This window comes from Populus alba, chromosome 2 (genome assembly GCF_005239225.2).
Source record: "Populus alba chromosome 2, ASM523922v2, whole genome shotgun sequence".
Classification (NCBI taxonomy): Eukaryota; Viridiplantae; Streptophyta; class Magnoliopsida; order Malpighiales; family Salicaceae; genus Populus; species Populus alba.
In genome coordinates this window covers 17,609,772-17,621,724 of record NC_133285.1, presented here as the reverse complement: position 1 = coordinate 17,621,724, position 11,953 = coordinate 17,609,772, and the positions used below count along the sequence as shown (strand labels likewise).

Here is an 11,953-nt window from a genome sequence, read left to right as displayed (position 1 = left end):
GAAAAATCAGCTGATTCGGCCGACCTGTTGTCGATCAACTGGAATAACTTTGTTTTTTTAAAGAAATTATTTAGGCAAAATCAGCTAGGACGAGCATTTTGGATAGTGATGTAAGAAATTAAACATATATTTATTAATTATATTTTATAAAATAAAAATTATTTCCACTTGATAGTTTAAAATTAAAAAAAAAAACTTTAAAAAAAACTCGAAATACAAAATAAAAATCGTTTAAAATCTCACTTATCAAATATACATAAAATACAAAATATAAAAAGTAAGATATTTTTTAAATATTTTAAAAAATCTCATTTATAATTTTAATCACCTACTTTTTAAACAAGTAATGCATCTTACCAAGACACAAAATCAGAGAGTGAAGCCCTACCATCCTCAATAAGTCTCACAAAGTAACTTTTCCACTCCACAAAGAGTTAATTTGAGCTTGATTGATGGCACAACCTGGTATTATTATCTCTTAATTTCATCCAAAAAAAAAAAGAAACAATTGGTATTATCTGTTTTTCCTTAAAATGAATATCCGGTTTAATCCGTGAATTGACTTAGAAGGCATTTATTTGTCCGGAAAATAGTCTTTTGAAAATTATTTTTTAAATTTTTTTGTGTTTATTTATCATTAAAAAAATTGGTTAATGAAAAATACTTTTCAATCAAATAAAAATTTACTTTGATTTTCATAAAAGTATTTTCCTTTTATTTTTTATGGAAAACACTTTTCAGAAGTTGTGACAAATTTAAAAATATCATATTATTTGATGATTATATCAAATTTGGTCCTCAAACTTTTGATTGATATATATATTGTTTGAATCTTTTTTTTTTAATTTCATCCCTTAAAATTTGATTTAATTTAATTTTTATATTTACTTTGATCCTCATTTTTGTGATTGTTATTTGCTTTTTTCTTATCATTTTTTTAATTGAAATTTGTTATCTATCAAATTTGATCTTCATTCTTTTGATTGTTACTTATTTCATTTGAAATAATTTATGAAATTATTATTATTATTATTTTAATTTCATCATCTTTTAAGTTTTTTTTATTCGTTAGATTTTATCTCCATTATTTTTATTATTATTTATTTTATTTGAGATAATTTATTAAATTAGATTTTTTTTTTTGTTTTTTCATTCTCATTATCATTCAACTTTTTAATTTGCAAGATTTGTTCCTCGTTATTTTAATAAACTTGAAAAAAAAATAAAAAAAATTAATAAATTATTTTCAAACTCATTTTCCATAACATAACCAAATACTAAAATGTATTTTCAACTTATTTTTCATAACACTATAAAACAATAAAAAATAATTTATTTTTCAGCTTTTTACTTTCTAAAAATCTTTTTCAAAAAAAAAAAAAACTATTTTCCAGTAAATAAACTGAACTTGCGCTTTTTGAACAAAGTCTCTTGCCAATTCTCCTCCATTGCATCAAGAAACAACACATAAAAGTTTTATTGTCTAATTCAGTCCCTTCTTTTTGTTCAATTTGGATCCAATGGGGTGGGGATATCACACCCGTGGGCTTGTAGCAAACGCAAGAGTGAGATTTTCGCCATAGCTTCTGCATTATTTTTTGCTTGCTAGCCTATAGCCTCACACTGTTAATTCCTTGCAATCATTGCTGAAATAATGGTGGGAGCACGAGAGGCATTCTTTTAACGTAACAATAGCATACTAGATTCTTAAGGGTTAGGGTAGGCTTTCCTAGGACATGACCCGACAGAGAGAAAATCTTCGCATATGGTTCGATCAATACTGTTATCTGTCCAATTGGCCAAGGCTTGCTGATCAGCCCCACATGACCCAAGTATTTGTCCGAATGTCTAACGTTTTAGATGATCTTTCAATTCCCATAACGATAGTACGATAAACAAGAAACAAGATTGGAACGCTGGGATGGTCACTTTCCAGCCAGAGTTGGCTAGGTTGTGGCTGCAGGAACCTAAACCACTAGATGAATACGTCCAAGCTGCTCACATGGTTTCTAGTATTGTATAAAAATAATATAAATTATATTTTGATATTTTATTTAACTGCTTAACTTATTGAATTGATATAATTTTTTAATATGGTATTAGAATCTTGATAATCAAGCGATCATGAGTTTAAATCTCACCATCTCTATTTATTTGATAAAAATTAAATATAAAATAATGTGAGTTCATGCAAATTTCATGTCTAAAAAACTTTCACTTAAAAAGATGTTTTAGAAAATAATATAAATTATATCTTGAAACCTCATTTAATAACCTAAATATAGCTTAAATTATTGAGTTAAGATGTTTCTTTCACACGTACACAAACAATAACAAGCAACTCTTCACCAGTTGCAAAAAAATGCAACAGTTGCCTTCTTCCAATGTCCAGCGCCTACCATATTTATATCCCCTCCCGATCACGAACTCATTCACCAATTCTCTTGATTACTACAGAACCAAGTAGTTATTTCCTCATGCACTCCCATTCTATTCTTCATTTGTAAAGTGAAGGTCTACATAGCACCGATACTTTGCTCTCTGTCTCTCTCCCTTCAAAAATGGTAACTGCTTGCGTGAACATCTTCACTACTGTGTGATACCGGATACTTCAAAGTTATTTAGCTTATTTCTCTTGTCACCTCACCTGTAACAGGTTTTAGCAGCAGGCCTGGGCGGCGAAGATGGCGCAGATAATGATCCTGCAGTTGACTTTCGAGGAATTCCAGTGGACAAGTCCAGAACTGGAGGATGGCTTGCTGCGGGGCTCATTCTGGGTGCTTCTCACTAACAAGAGTCAATGTCTTATATATCCAAGTATCTGTACTGAAGCACTTGGCTAATCTCCACTCCAATTTGTTTTGCAGTAACCGAGCTTTCGGAGAGAATATGTGTCATGGGCATATCAATGAATTTAGTGACATACCTCGTCGGAGTACTGCATATTTCATCGGCAAAATCAGCAAACATGGTCACCAACTTCATGGGTACTCTCAACCTTCTTGGCCTCTTCGGAGGTTTCTTGGCAGATGCTAAGCTCGGTCGGTACTTGACAGTTGCGATCTCCGCATTAATAACTGCTTTGGTAAGTTTAGAAATAATATATTGCATGCCAACGTGTCACTAACTTAAAGAAGATAAAATACCACGTTATCTCTGGTAATTAATCATGCTTTAGCACCAACGTGAGGGCTGGAAACCTGCTCTTGCATCATCTGAGATACCCTTCCAAGTCCTAGGTGAGAAAAACCAGTAGCTAGCTAGGTAATCACGAGGGCAAACATTGATGAAGGTTCTATGTAGACCTAAAATCTGGAGGTACTCTAGGCCTGCCAAAATCTGCGAACAATTATCTCTTTTTTCAGGCCATGCTGCTGATTCCTTTCCATATGCATCAGGGGGTCGGTCTACTAACAGCAGCCACAACCATTCCTAGCATGAGACCCCCACCATGCGATGACTACAGGAAACAGGGTCATGAGTGCGTTGAGGTGAAAGGAAATCAACTGGTTCTGCTATATGCAGCGCTTTATACTGTAGCCCTTGGTGGTGGTGGAATAAAGTCCAATGTCTCAGGTTTTGGATCTGATCAGTTCGATCAAACAGATCCCAAGGAGGAGAAGACAATGATTTTCTTCTTCAATCGGTTTTATTTTTGCATTAGCATGGGGTCGTTGTTTGCTGTTATAGTGCTGGTATATGTACAAGATAACGTCGGAAGAGGGTGGGGGTATGGAATTTCAGCAGGGACAATGGTGATCGCAGTAGCGGTGTTGATCTGTGGGACTCCACGGTACCGTTTCAAGAAGCCTCGAGGTAGCCCATTAACTATCATATGGAGGGTATCGTTATTGGCATGGAAGAAAAGGAAACATCCTTATCCTTCACATCCCAGCCTTCTGAACGGGTATGATAGTGCCACAGTTCCCTACTCAGAGAAACTCAAGTAAGTTGAACAATTACTTCAGAAACAACGATTTACTGGATTATTCTCGTGTCGTTTTAAGGAAAATGTCCTTTTTTATATCCATCCATTGTTACTGTTACCACTCGTGTAAGTATTCTCACAGAAATTTACCAGATTCCATTTCCTCTCATGTGTTGTTATTTCATCAGGTGTCTTGACAAGGCTGCGATCATGGATGATCCCACCTCCATCGGTGCACAAAAAAACGACCCTTGGATAGTATCAACTGTTATGGAAGTTGAGGAGGTGAAGATGGTACTAAAGCTCATCCCAATTTGGTCTACATGTATCCTCTTTTGGACAGTTTACTCTCAAATGACTACTTTTACCATTGAGCAAGCAACCTTCATGGATCGAAGAGTTGGCTCTTTGGTTATTCCTTCAGGTTCATACTCCACCTTTCTCTTCATCACCATTCTCCTCTTTACATCCCTAAATGAAAGACTCTTCGTTCCCCTGGCTCGAAAGCTCACCCACAATGCACAGGGACTGACAAGCCTCCAAAGGATTGGAGCTGGACTCCTCCTTTCAATACTAGCCATGGTGGCTGCTGCTAGCATTGAGAAAGAAAGAAGGGAAACTGCTATTCAACAATCTACAAAGATAAGCGCCTTCTGGCTAGTCCCTCAATACTTCCTAGTGGGTGCCGGGGAGGCTTTCGTCTATGTTGGACAACTTGAGTTTTTCATCAGAGAGGCACCGGCAAGGATGAAATCAATGAGCACTGGGCTTTTCCTCAGCACCATCTCAATGGGTTTCTTTGTTAGCAGTTTGCTGGTGTCTTTAGTTGACAAAGCTACCAAGAAAATCTGGCTGAGGAGCAACTTGAACAAGGGGAGGTTGAATAACTTCTATTGGTTACTAGCAGTGCTAGGAGGGTTGAACTTCTTCGTTTTCCTAGCATTTGCGAGGGGACATCAGTACAAAGTCCAGCACTATATCAAGCCCAAAAACTGTAACGAGAAAGGGTTTAAACCTGCAGGTGATTTGACTGCTTTAGAGATGGTGAAGGAGGAGGGAACGATTTAACTGTCATTAACAATGCTCAAGGAAAAGGACATCAATAAATAGGAAGGACGCTAGTGAGAAAGGGTTTAAACCTGCAGCTGATTTGACTGCTTTAGAGATGGTGAAGGAGGAGGGAATGATTTAACTGCCATAAACATGCTCAAGGAAAAGGACATCAATAAATAGGAAGGACCCTAGTCTACAGCTCTCCAAGGCCTTCCTAATGTTCTAAGATTTCTTTACACGTACAATTAGAGGATGGTAGTTTATACTCAGTTTTCAGACGTACTGAAAGTTGAGCTACTTAAGACGCCATGTTGTGTGTCCATTCTGTGTATGGTAAAGCACAATTTTCAGGTTCTTATTTTAGAACCAAGTATTTATTACACAAGCATCAGTTAAACTACAAAGCTTTTAGATGCAAATGATGTTGCTAATTTAGAATTCTGATATTTATGTCAGTACCCAAGAAAAGAGATATATAATCCACTGACTCCAGTATGTTCACTAGGGAAAAGTGCAATTCCAGTTAACTGAATCAACCATCCTTCTATAAATACGGCACTGAAAGAAAAAACAGTTATCTTGAGAAATAGATGCCCATTTGAGAAACAGAAAGCTGACCTCCGAAGAATTACATAGAGCAAAAGCTCACTCTAAGAACTGCTTGCAGAGGCAGGTAAGTGGTTTATGACCAATGGCGGGCGTACAGCTCGGTGGTTTACATCATTTTGTTTGCGGGCCTTGTACATCTCTTCTGTCTCAATTACAACTAACCTCTTCACCTGAAGGGAAAAGGAATTACATTCAAAACAATGACCTAAGAGTCCATGCAATTATGATTTACAATTTAAGTCCTTATATTTCTGATAAATCACAACTGAAGACTTAATCTGAGTTTATATTAAAACCTGCTGGAGCATTCCCCTGACTGTAGGAGTATTCCATCGCATGACAGTCCGGTTGCACTTACGAAGACGCAATGCCTCTAAGGTACGCCTGTGAAGTCTCCTAGTTCCCGGAATGCCCCTCACCAAAGTTATATACAGGTGCGGACTCCAAGCAATTGGAACTTGGGCTTTGAAGGCTTTGAATGCATTCATGTTTTCTCTTTTGCACCTGAATTGTCCAAAAAACACCTTAGCAATGGTACTTTGCACATAAAATGAAATTCTACAGTGCGGACTTAGATAATGCATTACCTTGTCTGTTAAAGAGGAGAAGACTCCAAGTAAAGGAATGAAAACACAGAAAACGCATTCAAACAAGTAAAGAAAACAATACCTTGTCTGTTTATGTTATATGAAAAGCACAAAGGAAGGCACATCAATAAAATCTCTAGAGACCACAAATATACCCACATCCTGTCCTACTTTATCAGTAAATATCAAGACATTGAATCAGTAAAACTATTTACAAATCTAGATATTTAAGGATGTCCCAACTGGTACTCAATTCCATTATGAAAAATCAGGGCAAAACCCCAAAAATTGATAGAACTTCCAGCTAATATACAAATTGTCAGCTTATAGTAGCTTCCCTACATTTGTTTCCCCCTCGCTAAATATCTGATTCAGATAAACAAAGCATGCTCTATTCAAGATAGACAGAAAGAATCCAATCGAAAAGTTGGCGTGCAAAATTTATGAATGGATTACAGTATGAGCAGAAAAAGAATCACATGGGCCCAAACTAGCTACAAAGTTAATACCAAGATAACGAAACAGGGACAAACAGAGAGTAGAAGAAATACTATACAAAGACAGACCACGACGACATAGCAAAGCTCAAACCAAAGTACAAAAATTAACAGAGTACACCTTAACCAAAGAAGTGACACACACACACAGAGTGGCATTGTATCGAACAGATAGCGTGCATACTTACAACCAACTAAGACAACAGAACCCTGCTTTTGTTTGTTTAAAATTCACCAATCCCACTTTTCAAACTTTCCGTTGCAAGTTTAATTGGACGCAAATCTAATGAAAATGATTAAGATATATCTAATTAATCAAATAGCAAGGTACCTGCTGTACCAAGTTCGTCTACTCAGAGAAAAAACTTACTTGTGACTCCGTCCCGCAGCAGAGGCTGCTCGTTCTCTTGTGAAATGGCTGCGAGAGCTACTGAAGGATGCTAATTTTCCTGTGGTAGCTCCTAGGCTATATTTCCCAAGCCCAGCATAAATGCAGGCAATGAAGTAGGCCCATCTCACAAATATTTGATTTTAGATTTTCCTATTACCCATACGCTAGCCCATTACTCAGGTGGTGGTATTAATTGCATGGTTGAAGCTTACATTTTGTTTCAAGATTTTTTTATTAAAAAAAAAATAATATCATTCTACAAAATATATTTTTTAAAAACTAATCCTAGTCTCACTATGATTATAAACTAATTGATCAAGGTTGACCTATCAAATTAATTAAATTTTAAAAAAAAATTCACTAATTTAACAAGAAACCATGTTCAAGCTGAATTTCAGGTTTACTTATTAGTTCAGGTTTAATAACATTCTTATTATCCAAAATAAAATAAAGAAAGAATTATTATAATCCTATTGTTTATTTGTTTTTATATTTATTTTTTGTGCTTTGAAAATTTATAATTTATATTTTTAATTGGTGTAAAATATATTAAACTATAGAATAGTTTAGGATGTAAATTGTTATGTATGCATTAAAATTTAGCGTGTAAATAATAATTTTTGAAAACACGAAAAGTTAAGTGTAAAAACAAACAATAGGGACTATCAAGATAACTTTCCTAAATTAAACTATATGACTGTCTAGAGTTTAATGAAAATAATTGATTGCGCCTACAGTTTGGAAGATTATATATTCAAAGCTTACACTTTTAAATCAATTTATAATATAGTCTCTCCTTTAATTATAGAATTTTTTTATATTAGTCATGTCTTGAAAACTCAACTATGATGAATTAATAGGTCCATCCAGTGGCGGAGGGAGGGGGGGCAGGCAGGGACCCCGGCCCTTGCAAGAAAAATTTTTCAGCCCCTCCCTTGTATGAAATAATAGAATTTTTAATCTTTTTAAATAAATTTTTTTAATTTGACCCCCTTAATTTTTCTTTCTTGCTCCGTCCCTGGATCCATCAATCATTTAACAACATGACTCGAAATAGAAAGATATTATTCCCTTATCTAAGTCAAAAACAAAGAAAAAAAAACAAAAAAACTATAAATAATGAATTCATAAGAAAAACTTGCCCCCATTTAATTGTTTTTTTATTTTTACCTAGTCAAATTGATAATCGAACACTTAATGAAAGTATTAGCAACTAATTAACAGATTCTAACAAAACACTTGATTGATTAATTATTAAAAGTTAACACACTTAAAATTCAAACACTAAATTAAAGATAATATATATATATATATATATCATACAGATTTGATAGATATGTCATCATGGCACGCAAGAATTTAATGATCATGCCAATATTATATTATATAATATATTAAAACATTTAGGGAAAACATATTGTAGCCATCACCAGTAACCTAAATTTTTTTATTTTAATTCTTAGACTTTTTTATTAAAAACAAATTACAGTATTTTATGCCCAAATTAATAACCGTTTTTATTAAAATTTGTTAAAGAAAAAATTAACAAAAAAAGAATCAAAGTGTAAAACAAAAAGAAAACTCATAGCCAATCTTAAATTTCAAATTTGAATGGAATTTTTTTTAATTCATTTATATTTTTTCTTACTTTTCAATCTTTTTAGTTTTTCCAAAAAAAAATTTCAAAATTTCATTTTCTATAAAGAGAATCAAGAGAAAGTCATTTGAAAAAAGTGAAGGAGATAAAAAATTTGCACGGAATTCGTGGTTTTTTTGGTTAACAAGTTACATTAAACGAAGAAAGTTCAATAGTAATAGGTTTTTTTATAAACATAACTGGAAAATCAGGTTAGATTTTGTTTAGATTTTTTTATTAAATTAATTTTTTTAGTGAATTTGGAGTGTTTTAGGGTTAGTAAGTGGTTTGTGAAAGTTTTTTATAATATTTTTAAGGTACTTTAAGGTAAAAATAATTTAAAATTGAGTTTTTATGGTCCAAAAACTTGGACCTTGAGTTTTAAATAAAAAAAATATAATAGTAAGCCTGTTTAAAAAAAAAAAGTGGACAGTGTATGGAAAAAAACAGGCATATGGCTTGGCTTTTTAATTAAGGTTAGGTGTAAGGGTTTAGCACATAGCGCCTAACTTTTTATTTTTTTATTTTTTATTCCTTTTCATTAATTTGTTTCTAATGAATTATTATTTTTTAATGGTAATTAATTTTTTTTACACTTTTGTAGTTTCCTTAAGGGGATTAGTTTGATTTCTCTTGAATTCTTTCCTCTTATATTTCATGGGAATTCATTATATTTAAATAAAACTTTTATAAAAATAAAAATAATTTGTAATTAGTAACAACAATTAGTTGCTAAGATAAAATGAATGAAACATTAAAAATAAAAATGGCGGTCAATATAAAACATTTGCATGTTCATCTATATTTTATTTTTACTATGAATATTAATTTTTCAATTTAATATTTAATTGGAGTTAACAATTCTTTTCGAATTATCACTTCATATATTTTTTTTAATTTTTTTTATAAACTATAAATAGTATTTTTTTTTGTTTCTCAATTAAATTTTTTTTTGTTAAGAATTGAATATCATAATTTATTTTAATTTATTTCATGTAAAGTTATTATGGTCTTAAACAAATATCTCAGTATGGGGTTGATATTATGCATCTATCTTTTATATCTATTACAAAGATTAACTTTTCAATTTAATATTTAATTGGTGTTAACAATTCCTTTTGAATTATCACTTCATATAATTTTTTAAATTTATTTTATAAAGCATAAATATATATTTTTTCAAGTTAACTTATATCAAATCAATATATCGTCGCTTTAATATTTTTTTTAAAAAAAAATGCTACCTTGAGATGTTTTTAAAAAATCAAATTATATTTATATAGTCGTTTGAGTTATCTTTGGATCCATTCAGTTGAGAAGATCAAGCTAGATAATTTCCAAAATGTTTAATCTTGTTAATATGACATAAAATAAAAGAACCTAACATATATATTTTATTAAAAAAAATACAAATTCACACACTTAAATAGCAGGAATAAAAATAAAGAGATTCAAATAGAAACCATTGAAAAGTTTATGCACCAGAAATATTACTAACTAAAAAAAAGCCATCAAATTTGATAGCGGTTGGTGTTGGTCAAGGAATTATTTAAATTATTTTTGATAATATAGGGATTAATTGATTAGTTTTTAATGAACTACTAGAACCAATTTATAAGTACTCCCCAAAAATTGTATATAAACCCAGAAGGAATAAATAACGAGAGGTCAGGTGATTGATGTTAAAAGAAACCGAACAAACAATGAATAGAAATCTCATGTCAGTTGCTAGAAAAGCTTTACCGAAAGCTTACAATCCAAATTCTCTCACTATCACTAATAATCTATTTTTGGCAGGTCTCTCTCTCTCTCTCTCTCTCTCTCTGTCGCGCATGTTTTAATTGTTCTGGACCATCTTGTCTCTACATATGCGATGATACTTGTCCCCTTGCGGACGTCGATTTTTGAGTGTTTTCAAGGTTTGTCATGGTCAGTTGACGAGAAGTCATTAAAAGATGCTTTCTCTTCCTTTGGAGATGTCTCACTGAAGGAACTACTACTTTGGCAAACCAGGTAATAATCCCAAAACACCACTACCTCGATTAGTGCCTTCTTGGGCTCTCAAATTGTTAAGTGAACCACGTGTTCGATGAATTGTCTCGCTGAATATTTCAATCAATCCCTTTTGTTCAGTGTAATCTGATAGGCGGTGATCTCTAATTCATTGGGATGGTTGTGGTTTAGTGAGGATATTGTATGATAAAGACAGTGGCAGATCGATTTGTCAGTTTTTCTAAAGAAGATGATGCTGTTTCTGCAAAAGATGCAATGGATGGGAAGGTGACCATGGATTCATTTTCTTTTCTTTTCTTTTCTTTTTTTGTTACTGGTCGAAGGTGCTTTGATAGTAAATAATTTCATTGCAGGCATTGTTAGGTCGTCCATTGAGGATAAGCTATGCTCTAAAGGAGTTCGAGGTGGACCAGTCGTTGTCCCTCGCCTTCCAAATGGAGGAGATGGTGCCTCTAATGGCAAGGCTTGAACTTCTCCGAATTTATCTAGCATAACGAGAGGGGAAGATCAAAATTAAAAATAAAGATTTTTGTTTCCATATTATTGTATGATTGATGAGCTTTGATTATCGTAGAATAAATCGGCTGTGTTGTGTGGGAAGCAAATTATTTTCTTCTTTGATTTATAGTTAATTTTATTTATCTTTTCGGGAAAAACTCACTTTAATTTTTCTTTATATATTTTCTTGGGGAAAACCTCTTTTTTTTTTTTTTCTTTTTTTTAAGGAATGGAGTTTCAATCTCTCGATTTATCGATTTTTTCTCAAATATATATATGTATATTTTTATGCCAGACACAATTATCTTTCCATCCTTCACCGATCACCAATTCTGAGATGGTTAATATATCCAATAGTTGTTTCCTTCCATTTGGTTGCAAAATAATAATAAAAAAGAGAAGTTCCAATAAATGCAATTTTAGTATCAAATGAATAGATTATAGTGCACAGGTAGTTTTTACTATTCAGTTTTTTTTTTTTTTGGGGGGGGGGGGCATTTTGATTTGTTTTTATGTTGTTTTGATGTATTGATATAAAAAATAAATTTAAAAAAAAATATTTTCTTAATACATTTTCAAAAAAAATAGTTAAAAAAACAATCGCTAACACTGTATCAAACACCCCTGTTAATATGATTTGTCACCCTTCAAAACTAATGTTTTTGTACATGTTAGTTTTGGCGAAATTATCATTGTTTCTAAAGGTTAATATTTTGGTCCTCTAATTTCAGAAAAATCTAA

The 11,953-nt window shown here is 32.5% G+C and overlaps 2 protein-coding genes and 1 long non-coding RNA gene across 4 annotated transcripts; 2 read left to right on the top strand and 1 right to left on the bottom strand.

Moving 5' to 3' along the window:
* Positions 1–2,351: 2,351 nt before the first annotated feature.
* On the top strand, positions 2,352–5,385 carry LOC118031953 (protein NRT1/ PTR FAMILY 6.4). Its single transcript, XM_035036488.2, has 5 exons — positions 2,352–2,564; positions 2,657–2,777; positions 2,868–3,085; positions 3,399–3,946; positions 4,117–5,385. The coding sequence occupies exons 1-5, from the start codon at positions 2,562–2,564 to the stop codon at positions 4,994–4,996; spliced, it is 1,770 nt and encodes a 589-aa protein (XP_034892379.1). The 5' UTR covers positions 2,352–2,561; the 3' UTR covers positions 4,997–5,385.
* An 18-nt stretch (positions 5,386–5,403) lies between these two features.
* On the bottom strand, positions 5,404–7,145 carry LOC118031954 (uncharacterized). Of its 2 annotated transcripts, none has more exons than XM_035036489.2 (3): positions 7,045–7,145; positions 5,887–6,094; positions 5,404–5,760 (listed from the first exon to the last, which is right to left on the bottom strand). In XM_035036489.2, exons 2-3 carry the CDS (start codon positions 6,076–6,078, stop codon positions 5,632–5,634), a joined length of 321 nt encoding a protein of 106 aa, XP_034892380.1. In that variant the 5' UTR covers positions 6,079–6,094; positions 7,045–7,145; the 3' UTR covers positions 5,404–5,631. The 2 variants fall into 2 exon arrangements, with proteins under 2 accessions (XP_034892380.1, XP_034892381.1); XM_035036490.2 differs by having other exon boundaries at positions 7,006–7,123.
* Positions 7,146–10,276: 3,131 nt separating this feature from the next.
* On the top strand, positions 10,277–11,355 carry LOC118031969 (uncharacterized). Its single transcript, XR_004684594.2, has 3 exons — positions 10,277–10,714; positions 10,835–10,981; positions 11,068–11,355. It is a non-coding gene; the product is annotated as an uncharacterized lncRNA (long non-coding RNA).
* Positions 11,356–11,953: the final 598 nt, after the last annotated feature.